The sequence below is a fragment of the Dasypus novemcinctus genome, chromosome 3 (genome assembly GCF_030445035.2).
Source record: "Dasypus novemcinctus isolate mDasNov1 chromosome 3, mDasNov1.1.hap2, whole genome shotgun sequence".
Taxonomy (NCBI): domain Eukaryota; kingdom Metazoa; phylum Chordata; class Mammalia; order Cingulata; family Dasypodidae; genus Dasypus; species Dasypus novemcinctus.
In genome coordinates this window covers 137786939-137799544 of record NC_080675.1, presented here as the reverse complement: position 1 = coordinate 137799544, position 12606 = coordinate 137786939, and the positions used below count along the sequence as shown (strand labels likewise).

At 35.3% G+C, this 12606-nt stretch overlaps 1 protein-coding gene across 3 annotated transcripts in view; it reads right to left on the bottom strand.

Moving 5' to 3' along the window:
- Window positions 1–12606, bottom strand: part of USP3 (ubiquitin specific peptidase 3) — a 119559-nt gene that overhangs the window by 21477 nt on the left and 85476 nt on the right. For all 3 annotated transcript variants that reach the window (XM_004466678.4, XM_071214232.1, XM_071214233.1), the window contains 3 exons: window positions 8034–8180; window positions 4475–4581; window positions 4237–4317 (listed from right to left, as the gene is read on the bottom strand). In XM_004466678.4, the coding sequence (XP_004466735.1) occupies window positions 4237–4317; window positions 4475–4581; window positions 8034–8180 (335 nt within the window). The remainder of the gene's footprint in view (window positions 1–4236; window positions 4318–4474; window positions 4582–8033; window positions 8181–12606) is intronic.

Genomic DNA, 12606 nt, shown 5'->3' with positions numbered 1-12606 from the left:
TTAAAAAATATTTTCCTATAGTCTCCTCATACGTTTTATTTTTTGTATTTAAATCTTGAGAACTTTTCAAGATATAAGGTAGTGATGTAATTGTTTTCCCAAATTAATATTGACTTACTCTAACACCTTTTAGAAGCTATTTTTTTATTTTCCCCACTGATTTGAAATTTTAATCTTTGCCATATAGCTTCCATATACACAGTTTTGTATCATTTTGCTATTTTAGTATATACTTCTAGGACATTCACTACTCCATCTCTACCCTGCCGCTTACTGTCATTTTCAATCTTTTTTAGCTCCTCCTGAGGATCTCTCTGTCCAGAGGTACTGACGAACAAATGAGAATAAATTCAGTAGTTTTAGGTAGAACATCTTTACCATATTGGGTCTTGCCATACAAGCATATGACACAGCTCTGTTGAATCAGACTTTTTGGCTGTCCTTTGACAACGTTTTACAATTTTCTTCATCTAGATATTGGATAGTTCTCATTAAAAGTAATTCTGACTTTTTATTGCTATTGTGAAGAGGATTCTTCTGCTATGTGTATAGGAAAGCAACTGATTCTTTGCCTATTTCTTTGGCCACCTTGCTAAACAACCTAGATTTCAAAGTGAAATCTATATTTGATTTAAAAAGCAAACAAGGGAAACGGACTTTGGCCCAGTGGTTAGGGCGTCCGTCTACCACATGGGAGGCCCGTGGTTCAAACCCCGGGCCTCCTTGACCCGTGTGGAGCTGGCCCATGCGCAGTGCTGATGCGCGCAAGGAGTGCTGTGCCACACAGGGGTGTCCCCCGCGAAGGGGAGCCCCACGCGCAAGGAGTGCACCCGTAAGGAGAGCCGCCCAGCGCGAAAGAAAGTGCAGCCTGCCCAGGAATGGCGCCGCCCACACTTCCCAGTGCCGCTGACGACAACAGAAGCGGACAAAGAAACAAGACGCAGCAAAAAAAGACACACACAAAAAAAGACGAGAGGGGAGGGGAATTAAATAAATAAATAAATCTTTAAAAAAAATTAAAAGCAAACAAAAAAACCTGAGAGCTTCTAGAACAGCAGGTATCCAGCCTACTCCTCCTCTTCAGAAGCAGATGTTGTTAAGCATTCTCCCATAATTTTCCAATTGCTAGTCTTGAAAAATTCTAGGTAGGTTATCAATTCATCTGCAAATGATAATTTGGCCATTCCTCTTCCTTTTTTTTTTTTCTCCCTGTCAATTGCCTTGACCCTCCAGAAGAGGGCTGAGTAATAACTGTCAGTAGCTGGCCTCCTGGCTGATTCCTGACTTTAATGGAAAATTGTTAGTACTTCAGTGTTAACTATGATGATCATTTATAGCTCTTGATGGATAATCCTTATCAAGTTAACATTTCTATTCCTAGCTTATTAAAGAGTATGTTTTCTTCTCTTAATCAGTAATGGATTTTATCAAAACCTATTGGGGTATGTTGTCTTCCCTTTTAACCCAAATTTAAAAAAGTTAATATTAAATCACATTATTAGGGAAACGGACTTGGCCCAGTGGTTAGGGAGTCCGTCTACCACATGGGAGGTCCGCAGTTTAAACCCCGGGCCTCCCTGACCTATGTGGAGTTGGCCCATGCGCAGTGCTCATGCGTGCAAGGAGTGCCCTGCCCACACAGGGGTGTCCCCTGCGTGGGGGAACCCCACGCGCAAGGAGTGCACCCCGTAAGGAGAGCCGCCCAGCGCGAAAGAAAGTGCAGCCTGCCCAGGAATGGCGCCACCCATACTTCCTGTGCCGCTGATGACAACAGAAGCGGACAAAGAAACAAGACGCAGCAAATAGACACAGAGAACAGACCAGACAACCGGGGGAGGGAATTAAATAAATAAATCTTTAAAAATAAATAAATAAATAAATCACATTATTAGAATAAATCCTACTTGATCTTGGTGTAGTATTGTTTAGTAGATTCTATTTGCTAGTATTTTATTTAGGATTTTTAGCTCTATAGTATTAGTGCAACTGAACTTTCTTTTCTTGATGCTATCTTTGTTAGATTTTAGAACTGACGTTATTTTAGCTGCTCATAATATGCATACTTTTCATTTAAAAACTTCAAATCCCAGGGATCTTTCTTCACCATCACCTTTTCTTTTTAAATGAAAATGAAGCTTACCAATACAATTCCAAAAAGTACACAGGTAGTCCTTACCAAGTAGACTTACAAAGCATATAAAAGTGAGACTTACCAGGTAACCATACATCTCCATCTCCAATTAATAAAGAAATGGACATAAATCAACTTAAATTCAGCTCACTGTGGATGTCCAAGGGAATTTAGTGCCTTTAATTAATAGTATGAGAATAAGGAGTTACTGAACCCTATCACCTACTTTTTTAAGCTGACATTAAGATATTTAGCAAAATTAAAAATCTGAGAATGGAAAAGAAAGCCAGTTGAGAATACAGAAGTCTTATTCCAGTCAAACCTTTAACCCTTAAGAATGCAGATCTGGCCCCCTGAAGCCAATACAGTTACATCAGATTTCAGTGAGTCTGTGTCAAGAAAAATAAAATTTTGGAGATAAGGCACATACCATGTGTCTGCTGACACTTTTATTTTAGTACCAGTCAACCACACAAGCTGTGTCATACACTCTTCTGTACAGTCTCAAGAAAAGGTCTTGGTAGAAAAACTGCGATTCTAAGGAAGACATGAGAATCACGTGTGTAACCAATCAGGATGGGGGACACAGTGCAGAAGAAAGGAAAGAAAGAAGCCTGAATAAACCAGTGTCTCTGGGTCTGAATTTACTGGGTTTTGTTAAACATTAGGAAATAGTGTTCCTATTGATATCCATATATTTATATCAAGAAACAGTTTTGTTTTTTTACTGATGTCGGTATTACCATTCTTTTCTCTAGAGAGCTTCAAACTTATTTCCTCTTTAAAAGATTAAATTGTATGGTGATTAAATTGTGTGGTGATTAAATTAGCATACCTCAGCATGCCTTGGATATAAAGAGAAATACAATCTGATATCAAGCATATTGTGATATTTCCTTAATATCACATTGGCCAAAACAAGATACATATGTATTTATATATTAGGGGGAAGTAAAGCAGGCAGGGTTCCTTAAATTTATGTACTACTCTTCAAAGAAGACTGGTTATGTAGGTAGAGAACAAACTAAAAGTATCCACAAAATGCTCTCATAGAGTTGCTTTACTCTCATTTCTTGGCAGTGGTCCAGTATCTCTGACAGTCATCACCTGAGAGACTTCCAAAACTACTTGAGCAACAGAACCACAAGGAAGATCTGTGTGCTGATGCTTTTTAAACACACTCAGTGCCTCACAGTACACATATCATGTGACAGAGAAGCCTTTCCCTTCCCCAACAGGAAGTTTTGTTTCTACTAATAAAATTTGATTCCAGAGCAGCACTGTCCAATAGAAACTCTACAGTAATGGAATTATTATGTACCTGCACTGTCCAATATATTAGTTGCCAGTCACACGTGGCCACTGAGTACATGAAATGTGGCTAGTGCAACTGAGCACTGAATTTTAAGTTTTAATGTAATTAAATCTTAATAGCCACATGTGACTAGTGGTTACTGTATTGGACAGTGCAGTTCCAGACCTCCTGCATGTTACTTTCTTAAACTACACTCATTATATATATAGAGAGAGAGAGAGAGAGAGAGAACCTTTATTCCCATTCCACAAAACCCATATTTTGACTATCATTTTATTCATTATAACAATACTCCTTAAGAAGCTGAAGAGGAGAAAAGTATTACTTTTAGTAAACATACAGTGCAAGGTAGAAATTATGTCCTTTACCTTCCACATAGAGTTACTTTATTAATAATAGAGCACAGACTAGGTCCTTTTATTCCTCCTATTATCTTTTTATGACTAGCAAGAACAATTAGTAATTTTCATTGTGACTGTCAGTATGGTCAGGAATAAAATTTTAAATGTCTTCCATCTTCATTACAGTCATTAATACTGATCAAAGAAAAAAACTGTTCAAATATCCCAAAATGAACATGAATTTTAATAGCACTGCAATTAAAAGCAGGGCCTCAGGCTTAACCGTTTCCTGTATTACCATTAATAGATTTTTCAAACTATTATTCATACAGAAGAATACAGACCACTATAATTTACATTAACTACACAGCACATGTTAACTGGATTTATCGATCTATTCAGCTATTTAAGGGGGGAAAAAGAACTCTAAAACACCAAGGTGTCTTTACCTCGCAGTGAACAAACTGGTCCGTTTTCTTGGTTCTTAGAACGCTTATTTCTGAACTGACTTGGAATATCTAATGAAAGGTCTTAAAAGAAGATAGGAAAATAGCTGTTAAAAAACATGTAACTACACAATAAAAAATAATTTCAAAAACTGATGATCTCTTAGCTTGTTTTTCAAAGGAAACATTCAAGTTATTATAATAAACTAGTATATAGCCACATGCCAAATATGTCTCTTACCTAGGAATGGATCAAATTTTCTAGATTCTGTCCCACATATGAGGCAGTTAACCTCATTTTGGAGAATGCCTCCAAATATAGCCGTGACAACAGTAGATGCTCCATTTCTAAAGAAAATCACCACATAGGAAAACTTCTCAGTAAAAAACGTTCTCTTTGGCATTTAAAAAGTTAAATATCTGCTCATGCCCCTATAGGTGACTCCCTTTGGTGGTATATGGTATCATTTATATTTATTTAAGTTACAAAATAATACAAAAACTTCAAAGCTAAATAGATGTTTCCAATCCTTCCCCTAGAAGTAACTAATGCTGGTGGTGTGACACCACCTTCTCAGGCCTTTGTTATGTACTAACAGATAAATCCAGATGACACCCCCACCACCATCACAAATATAGCCCTCAGATAAAGAGGGGTATATTTGAGTTTGAATCTCTGCACACCCTCCATTACTACAGGGATTGCTTCTCAATCACTTTACTTGGAACAACATTCTCAATCGGAGATAATTTTTTATTTTTTAAGATGGTCATCTGTCAGATTTGGGGAAAAGAAAGTAAAGAAATTTAATACAGAATACAGATTATTTCTGGAGCTACAGCTTCACAGTTTAAAGTGCTACATGTCAACAAGCCTTTTTAAAAAGCTAACTTAAAAAAAACAAAAACACTGTAAGTAATTTCCTTGAGGAGATGAAGAATATACCACATCAAGAACAATGGAAAATCCAACTGCCCTAATGTTACTTAAAATCTCTGTGCCTCTGCTTCATCATCTGTAAAATAGGAAAAAAAAACAGGAAGAGTATTTACGACCTGGTGTGAGATGAAATGAGTTATATATGTAAAGTGCTTTTTAAAAGTGCTTGACAAACAGAAAGCACTTAGTGTTGGCGATTATTTTATTTGCATAAAGGTGGATCATACCTGCTCCTTGCTTTGATTATTTTTTCCCTAAGTAAACATCTTGAACATGGACCTCATTCTTTCTGACAGCTGCACGGCATGCTACACTGTGGACATACAATGGGCACAAGAAAAACCAAGAAAGTGCACCAGTGAGAGCATGAGTAACAGCAAGTGCTTATATAGCATTTACTACTTGCCAGGCTCCATTCTAAGTCCTTTGCATTTATTAAAGCAATTATTCCTCACAACAACTCTATGAGGTAGGTGCTATTATCCCCATTTTACAGACTTAAGTAACTTGACTCAGGATCACACAGCTGGAGGGGCCTGAGCATCCATGTTCTTAACACTATACTACTCCTCTAAATTCAACCACTATCATATTAATGGAAATTGAGGTTATTTCAACTGTTTGCTAACATTAACAGTGCTACAGTGAACACCTGTATCTCTGTGTACTTAAGCAGTTAGTTGAGTCAGTAATGCCCCTTTTTGCTAAGAGCAGTTTGAAGTGGTTTCTCTTGCTTGCAGCCAATGATACTCCTAAAACACTGATCTGTACTTTCTGAGCTGCTCCAAATTAAACCTCCTGGAAAGATGGGGCAAACTAAATCTACCCAAGCAGTTCTATTATTTTAAAAGTCTGCTTCCTTTTCTGGGAGAGTGCTTCCTTCCTTTACTGGCAAAAGAAATATACTGCAGCTTTTTTTAAGCATTGGGCATTACACTGGCTTTAGTAAATTTTTTTAAATGGAATATATATATATATAATATATATTACTATATCATTATACATATTTTATAAAGGCTGTTTCAAGTTTAATAATCTGTGTCATGAACAAAGGACATACCAAAATAATAACATCTGAAAATGAAGGGACTAGGAGTGATGCTTTCATGCTGATGCTCACATACCACATTGCCTTTAATTAAAATGGATATTACTTTTATTAAAAAGCAGTATATTTCAACTCAATACAGTTCTTCCTTTATAACCTCTTCCCCTGCGAAGAGAACATTGTCCAAGTTTTGCATCATTTATATCTGATCTATTGGCATTAAAGTTTGGGTGTACCATGACTGAAAACAAGGTTTGTAAGTAAATTTCAAAATTGCTGTTCCATTTATTATAACTGCACACCAAGAGTGGGTATTGACTACTTGGACAGGCTTTTACACTGCTAGAGTCCTTAATATTGGCACTAATGATTTTCTATTAACTAAAAATAAACTACCATACTCCCGCCTCTCTTGACACCTTCAGTCAGTTTGGGTGCTTGTTCAAGTAAATCCAAATACAGTACAGGCAACCTTTTCCAAGTTTTAGTGAATAAGATTCTCAGATCCTTAAATGTGTCCTTCAATGAAATATAAGAAAACTTATATTTTGTATATTTAAAGATAAAGTTTTTCTTTCTGTTTCTAACTCATTAATGGAACTTCCAATTACTATTCTTTAAAATATCCTGAAAGAGCATGGATTAATACTGAAAATGCATGAAGTAATGAAATAGCATGCTCTAAGTATTACACAATGTGAGTCCACAGGGGAACCCTGGGCATCATATAAAATACTAGACACATACCCTCACTTTACATAGATATCCTTGCAGTTCAATACCCTTTGTGTGTGAATAGGCTATCAAAAAACACATAAACTTTCATTTAATATTGTTTTTAACATGGTACTACCAGGAAGAACAATTCTACCAGATCAACAGCCCTTTCCTTTCTAAATTGGATTCCAATTGGAATCATAGCTTCTCAAAGCTGGAGGGCCAAACACTTCAAATAAGTTATGTTGATTCACATAGGTTGCCCTTCTCTGATGTTACCAGATTGTCTATGAGGCTGAGAGTGCCTTATTTTGTCATTAAAAAGACCTAAACCAGATTTATGGACTGCCAGGCAATGCTGCAGTGACCCCTGTATATTACTTGCCCTTTTCTTTTTCTCTGAGGAGAATGCCTTGCAAATAAAGCCCTTTCCTGCACAGGTCAGTACTGACAAAACTTTTCAAAAATTAGAAAAGGAGGCTACAAGTGACTAAAATCCAGGTTAAAATCACAATAAATCATCCCTGCTTCAAGCAAAATAAATGCTATGATGTCAATATAGATTTTAGGCTATAAATACATGGGAAAGCAGTACAAGGGTTTCTTTCATTCTATTGAGAAGCATGAAAAATTCTGAAAAACTTTTCTGAAGAAAAACTTTCAAATGCCTCAAATTCATTAAAGAAATCTGAGTCTAAAACAGGGCTTTAGGAAAATTCACATTCAAAATGTTTTAAGTCTTTGTTTCTATGGCACAAATATTATTTTGGAATAGAAAATTAAGTCTCCCATTATTCAATACATTTGGAAGAAAGCCCTTTAAAATGCTAAAATGTACAAATACCTTGTTATTCCTTCATGTTTAAAAATAATCTATATCAAATAAAAATGAGAACTATACCAAGATGCAAATAAAGGATGCCTTTTGCTCTGAGAGAAGCCAGAGTCCACTTGGTCACAAAGTTCAAGTGCATAAAAGTTTTGGCACCTGTCCAGGAAATCCCTCCACCTTTCTTTATAAATATAATGCTTAATAACACCAACTGAAATGTCTGAGATCCTCCTAAAGACCACTAAAATGAAACTAAATCTTACATGCAACATTTGTTACTTGCAGACAGAGTCGAGTTCTCCTGCAGAATTGCTGAGCGGGAAACACCATTGAAGCCGCCCTGGAGTTCCAGGTGTAGGTGGTCCAAAAGGTAGCGCATGAATTCATGGGCATCCTGCTGCTGATAGCCCCTTAAAGCAAACAGAAACACTCAGTCACTGCCCAGCCAAGAAGCAGGAGGGAAAGGCGTTTCAACGGCCGCAGCCTTGGTTCAGGTGCATAGCTTAGGGCTTCTGACCTTCAACACCACTAGCTCCATATTTTACAAATAAAATATATTTTCAAGAAAGAATTCTACCACTTAAAAAATAAGCCAGAAAACTCCAGAATATTAGATCTAACTAGACTTGTAGGTTAAACTAAGCTAAACCATCACATTTTTAAAACAATCTGCCTAATGAATGTTTCTAACTACACACTGATTTTCTTTTCTTATATTAAAAAACACTGTTTACTATGTTTCCTCTATAAGAAACATTTTTTTTACCTATATGAAGTCATGGAACAATTAGCTGTCCTACAGAGATAGGGTTGGGTTTCTGTTTTAGCTCATGATATTTACCAAAAAAGTCTCTGGAAGCAGATGTAGCTCAAGTGGTTGAGCACCTGCTTCCCACATATAAGGTCCTGGGTTCAATCCCAGGTACCTCCTAAAAAAAACAAACAAAAACAACAACAAAAACAGTCTGCTTCTAAAAAAGAATTTTTCTGATTCCATTTATGTGAAAGCATTAATAAATACTACTTAATAGGTTAACTCTACAAACTTTAGTTTTCTTTTCAATTATTTCCCAATCATATAATCTGGCCTTCAGTTTTCCCTCTCTAGTCAATGTAGGTTTCTCTTGTTTTGTAATGTTAAAATAACACTCCTCATGTTCAGGTGCAGTCTTTATATTTCTATACAAATTACTTCAGCAATGTCACTCAAGCAATTGTTTGTGGTTTATGGGGTACCAACTAAGATCACTGTGTTAGACCAGAGTTAAGATGAAACAAAGCTAGAGGGAATAACAGTGGCACCAATTTTAACATTCCTATAGTCGCTTGTTTTTTTACCTCAGATAAATATTACAGCCTTCTTTTTAATATCTATAAAAAGAGCAACAGAATATTTATGTCATAAAGATACTGTGTAAAATAACTGGTGGGGAGCACACTGCAAATATAAAAGCCAAAAAGATCATAAAATATCCATTCTGAATGAAGGGACCAAAAAAGAGGAACACTGCTGAAGCACAATGTATAGGAACATGGTGTCAGCTATATCTTCACAATAATTTTTAGCTCAATGAAGATAAATCATATTTACTCAAAGACAAAGAATTATTCCAAAAAAGAATGAGCAAAGAAAATATTACGTTACCCCTAGCATGACTGTGAAAAAAACAGGCATTCCAAATAATGAAACAGACACCACAGAACAAAGACAGATGTAAGTTCTTGTGTGATGCCACAACATACATAATTGTGCCAAATATCCATGCACTACAGACTATTTTCTGTGTTCTGGCTGTGCCAGTATATAACCTGTAAGATGGCAAAGACTAATGAGAAATATGAGGCATCTCCAAAGAATCAAATTTTATCACTCTAGAACAAACCTCCTTGAAAATACCTAGGACACACTAGAATTTTAGGTTCTGTTCAAATTTAAAATATCATTAACATTTTATAAAAGAATTCCAAGTTATTATTTTATACAAAATATCTAGAAAACCAAAATAAATTACATTTAGCTATTTCTATCCAGTATTTGGCACTCAATATTGGCTGAGTTTCTTCTATACAAAAAAAAAAGCCAGAAAATCAAAATGACAAAAATGAAATTTTATTTCTACAACCCCAAAAAACATACAATAGCAGAATTCTTACTTAGAAAAACTAATACTGGTTAAATATAAAATAACAGCATAGTATTTTTAAAATTCTTTTCTACTTATGAATACTCCCAAAAGACTACTGTTGGGTTAAAATAGCACATGCAAAGACCTATTGTCAAATATAAGAATTATGTTTCAGTAATTTATTCATCTCACTTTAAAGCATTAACTACAGTTAAGAACTTAAAAGAAAAGAAAAAGAGAAAGAAAGAAAACCCTGGGAAAGTCAAGGCAAAAAGATTAAATCAGATTGTACATGAAAGTAGAAATGGTACATAAAATACATGAATAAACACCAGGACCTGAGTTGAATTATGAAGACTTCCCTGGAGAATGTTAGCATTAAAAGCTGGGTCATGAAGAAGGAGAGAGAGCTTGCCAAGCAAATACCATGGCAGGAAGCACATTACATACAAAGATAACAAGACAGGATTGTGCTAGCAGAAAAGACAGTCAAAATTATAAAAGCACAAACCCTTTGACCCAGCAATTTCTCTTTAAGATACCTGCAAATATGTATAAGACTATTCATTACAGCACTCTTTGGAAAAGCAAAAGGGTAAAAATATTCTGTAAAACCACTGGTAGGATACTATTACATATTTATGATACAACTACAAAATGGAATATTATGCAACCATAAAATGGATTAAGGTGGCTATTTATATACCAATATTAAATCATCTCAAAGTAGAAAAATATATTACAATAACATGTTAAAAATTATATAAACACATACATCTACACATATGTATTTGTTTGTATATACATATGCAGACAGACTATCATTGGAAGAATAAACAAAAATCTGGTCACTATAGTTGCCTCCAAAAAGCCTCTCTAATGACTGAGCATTAGGGTAAAAGAAAATAACTTCATTGCATATCTTTTTTTACCTTTTGAATTTTGATTCATGTATATATATTTTTCCTATTGAAAAGAATAAACCTTAGGGAAGCAGATGTGGCTCAAGCAATTGGGCTCCTGCCTACCACATGGGAAGTCCCTGATTCAGTTCCCGGTGCCTCCTAAAGAAGACAGCAAGCTGGCACAATGAGCTGGTATGGCGAGTTGACACAACAAGATGATGCAACAAGAGACACAAGGAGAAGAGCATAATGAGAGACTCAACAAAGCAGGGAACGGAGGTGGCTCAAATGATTAGGCACTTCCCTTCCACATCAGAGACCCTGGGTTTGGTTCCCAGTGCCTCCTAAAGAAACAAGGAAGAAGAACAAACAAAGCAAGTGCAAACAACAATGGGATGGGGAGAAATAAATAAAATAAATATTTTAAAAAAGAATAAACCTTAATATTTAAATAATTAATTAAATAATAAATAAATTTTAAAAAGAAAAGGCTAGGAAAAGCCGGGCATACTAGGAAGTCATAAGAAATGTGGTTAATAGTTAACATACGCTGGAGGGTGAAAGGTCAGAACTTAAGGAAAATTTTCCTTGCTAAGTAACTGGCTTTTAGTTTAAGTGAAAGAAAGGAAATAGCCTCAGTGATTTCTGTACCTAATTCTAACTCTATATCTAAGTTCTGATTACACTTAGAATATAATTTTTCAGCATTTATTTAATAAATGAAAATTGTTCCTACTTCTACATGCATGTTTGTATTTCAGAGTTTTCATATTTCATTCCAAGGAACAAAGTTTCATTCCAAGGAATAAAGTTCCCTATATGTTTACCAAAGAAAACAGTCTTTCTTTAAAAAAAAATCATCTTGGAATTATAAATATAATGTAGAAACATAATTCAAGACAAATTGTGCTTCCATACGATCATATTAAAGGAAGCTAATACCGCATATCTAATAGGGATAACTATTAGAAGCCCCATCTCCCTGCATCTCAGTATTTTGCAGTATAAAGCTTTGTCCATGATATAATCTCAAGATCTAGATTTAACCAAGAGAAAAATCATTTGATTACACAAAAATGGGGGGCAATCTCAGTTGCAGAACTAAGAGAAAGTTCAGCGAAGAATATAAAAGCTTCCTATTCTCATCAGTGATTAAGGGAATCTAAGAGTTCATATGGACCAGGAATCACCCCAGAGTCTCCACAGCAATTTCCTTGACCTGGTTACCTTTTTAAAAGTTCTTTCTCTCTATCAGTAGGAATATCAGAATGTTTAAAAGGAATCAGCAAAAAGCTAAATCATGCTCATACAATTGGACTATAAAAAATAGAAAGGGCAGAAACTTGGACAGATTTAGATTAAAGCTTCCTATTGAATAAAACTGGTGTTTCTCAACTCAATCAAGAATGAGAGGGCTTGAAGGCCATGGGGGAAAGGAAAACAGTAAAAAATTAGGTAGTAGGTCTTGCTCAGGGCATGTCAACAAATTACTATTAACATGTCTATTATAAACCAAATCCACAAAAACCTGGATTCTCAGTCTCATGTCCTAACACCTATTACATGTGTTAGACTGAACCAGTTGCTTTTGTCAAGTCTCAGTTCTGTCTTCCTTAAGATGGGGTAACACTTCCTTCTACTTTGGTAGGAATTTTGTTGGCTTGTTTAATGAAGATATAAAATACCTAGAATGCTTGGTATACAGTAGGAATACAATTAATGGAAACTATGATTATATAATAATAATACATTAATATTAAATCCCTATCAAGAGTCTAATTAGGTAATTATATTAGAAATTTTAT